At 58.0% G+C, this 3,227-nt stretch overlaps 1 protein-coding gene across 1 annotated transcript; it reads left to right on the forward strand.

The window, feature by feature from the left end:
* Nucleotides 1–1,371: 1,371 nt before the first annotated feature.
* Nucleotides 1,372–3,054, forward strand: LOC113941853 (dephospho-CoA kinase domain-containing protein-like; the record flags this gene model as incomplete). Its single annotated transcript, XM_027632993.1, has 2 exons — nucleotides 1,372–1,459; nucleotides 1,934–3,054. Coding segments are annotated over 2 exons (374 nt in total), but the record flags the coding sequence as incomplete, so codon positions are not given.
* Between the last annotated feature and the right edge of the window lie 173 nt (nucleotides 3,055–3,227).

Raw genomic sequence — 3,227 nt, forward strand, 5'->3', positions numbered from 1 at the left:
GCAACTGTCAGGCAGGGCCAGAGAAATGCCAGATAAGATCACCAGCTGTTCCGGAGGTCTCCGTGTATGACAGACTTCACAGAGCCAGTCTGGATCCGCAGCGCTTATTGGAGCTGGAGCCCTGTGAGAGCTGAACAGGCCTGTGCAAGGGCTCCATGGGGCCAAGCTCTGCTGCAGGGTGAGGAGGAGGAGGGACACAAAGAAAGCAACAGGTAGGAAAGCCGGGAGGCAGAGATGGAGTCTTGAAGCCGGGGCTGCGGGCTCAGGCGGCGGATGCTGTGCTGGCCCTCGGCAAGAGTGCTGTGTGGCTTCAGCAGGCAGCTTTGTCCTCATTAGTCAGGATTTAATGATTTGGGATAGCTGGATGTTGTCTCTGAGGATCGCTGTGTAAGGAAAGCTCTGATCGATCAAACTGGAGGGCAGCAAGAAGCCTCTGGGGGGCGGAGATGCGGTGGAATGGGGCTCCTTGGATGATGTCTCTGTCCAGGCTCTGCTTGCCGTGGGTTTTAGGGTGGTTGGGTTATAAAGAGGGGACAGCAGCAAAATCTGAGGTGTCCCTGTGGCTGAGGCACACACAGGGGAGTGAAATCCTGGCTTAGAGCTTTCCCTTCCTCTCTCCTATGCCCCCGGGCTCAGCAGGGCATCTCCCACCTCCCCAGATGCCAAAGAGCTGGCGCTGGCCAAGGGCAGAGGCACAGGGAAAACTGGGGGCCACAGGGCCTGAGGGGACGGTGACTGGCTGTGGCAAGCTCTGTTCCTCATGGTGACAGTGCCTTTAAACCAAACTCAGCCAGTTTTGGTGAGGGTTCAGCCCTGGGGCCATGCCCAGAGGCTCCCCCATGTTTCGGTGTCACAGCTGCGAGAGGTCTGCAAGGATTTCCTCGCTCCCCTTGGAAAAATGGAGCTGTAAAGCCAAAGCTGTGCATAAAGGCAGGAAAACTGAGCTGGGGAAGGCTGGCTCAGATGACTGCAGCCTGGCAAAGTCTTGGACAAGGGAAGGAGTGGAGAGCAGATCCTGCTGTGGACACTGCTTCCCGGGAGAGCCCAGCACGGCTGCTGCTCTCGCCAGCCAGGCACTGCTGCTCTCATTTCAGCTCCTCGTTTCAGCTCCTCATTATATTTCTGCAGCTTCACCTTTGGTCTGAGAGCAGCCAGGTTAGGGTTGGTTTTTTTTTTCCCTCTGGAAACTTGGAATGAAACCATTTCCTCCCTGCGAGAGGGAGGAGGGCGAACGGGCTCTGCTGCAATCATGGAGCTGTAGAGCTCCCACTTCCTTTGCTTCTCATGGCCATGGTGTGTGTGTAGCAGGAGGGATTTGGGAACGGGGGTTAACGCTGTTCCCTTTTCTGAGGGGTGTTGCCATTTCCTCAGGATACCACTACGTGATCCTGGACATCCCTCTGCTCTTCGAGACCCGCGGGTCGACCAAGTTTATGAGATACACGGTCTTGGTTTATTGGTAAGTGCCCCAGGAACCATGAGGACAGGGACACTGCCACCTCTCTTAGAGGGGGCTGTCACATCTCTCTGCTCTGGTGGGGGCTCAGCCACTGCCCTGGTGCGAAGCCCATTGAGAGAAGTGACATCTCCCTTTGTGCTGTGGCACCTCCCTTCATCCTAGTGCACTTGAGGGGGCTTCTTGAGCTTTCCCTGGAAGCTAGCACCATCATGCAGGGAATGTTGTTCCTCTGGACCTTCTACAGCCTGTGCACCATCAGCTGGGGCAGGATTTGGGGCACTGCCTGGTGCTGTGGGCTGTGGGAATGCCAAAAACACTGCAGCGGGGTCATCCTGGGCAGTGCTGACCTGATGGCTGGGGCAGAAATGACACGGGGAATGTTTCTCATTCCCACTTTATTATCCCTCCTCATGCCCAAGGAAGGCATAACCCCCTTCCCCCCACCCCACCTGAGTTCCATCCCCTCCCTGGCAGTGACCCCCCGGCGCAGCGCGCGCGGCTGATGAGGCGGAACGGGCTGGACGCGGCCGCGGCCGACGCCCGGATCAGCTCCCAGATCCCACTGGAGGAGAAGCTCCAGTGGGCAACTCACGTCATTGACAACTCGGGGGACCGGGAGAGCACCCGCCGGCAGGTGCTGCAGCTCCACGCCCGCCTCGAGGATTCCCTGGATTTCCTCTGGGCCCGGCTGGCGGTGGGCGCGGCCGTCGCCGGGCTCGGGGGGCTGGTGTTCCTCCTCCTGCGGCATCTCATCTCCTAATTCACCTTTTCTCTTAGTCAGGGAAGGGGCCTGAATTCCCTGGTTTGAAAAGGGCACCAAAAGGCCACCTCTGTTAATGAGCTTTGCCAGCTGAATGCAGACAGCGGCGAGAGGTGTCTCCTTGCACAGTTCCCAAGGTGAATGTAGCCAGGGGGTTTTTTCCAGCACCTTCTCCCTGCTCAGGTTTTCGCCCACCAGCTGTGCCTCTGGGGGAGGCTCTTGTTGTCCCCCCGTGGGTCTCTATGGTGGGACTTTGGTGAGTTGAGGCATTTTAATCCGGGACGATCTCATTCTAATCCAGCACAATCTCACTTTAATCCAGGACAATCTTACTTTAATATGGGACAATCTCACTTTAATGTCTTCCAGGACAATCTCTTCCCTGAGAAGAGGTGGCCTCTTGGGCCCTGTCCCTGCCAACAATGTCCCTGGGGTGATCCCCTGCAGCTCAGCCCTCCTAATCCGAGTTTAGACCTGGGATTTCCCCTCTTTCACATTGATTTAATGGAAACGTGTTAAATCTGCCTGGGGGGGATGGACAGCACCTCGTTCACGTGGGTCGGGTGTTCAGGTGGCTGCTCCCCTCCCTCCCGCCCTCTGCTTCTGTAGCCATCGCTCGTGGGTCGCCCTTGTCTTTGGATCCAAGGGTGTGATACACCCCGGAGCGGGCACAGACCTGGGCTCTGCCTCGTTCAGACTCATTTCCTGCTGTTTGAGCTTCCTTCGGCGGCGCTTTCCCGGCGGGAGAGCCGAGCCTGGGCGAGGCGGGTGCTGGCTCTTCACTTTTGTTTTAATAAAACACTGAACAGCAGCTGCTCCCGCGGCTGCTCCCGCAGCTCTTCCCGGCCCATTCCCAGGTCGTTTCCTATGCCGGGGCACGGCTGCGCTCTGTAAAGTTCAGCACACGCAGGCAGAGCTGACGGGCGCTCGTGCTCTTCCCAGTAAACATCCCTGGGCTGCTCCAGGAGCTGCTCGGAGCGTCAGCCCTGCCCTGAGCTTCCTGGGGGG

Source organism: Corapipo altera, unplaced genomic scaffold (genome assembly GCF_003945725.1).
Source record: "Corapipo altera isolate COAL_440 unplaced genomic scaffold, ASM394572v1 59998, whole genome shotgun sequence".
NCBI lineage: Eukaryota > Metazoa > Chordata > Aves > Passeriformes > Pipridae > Corapipo > Corapipo altera.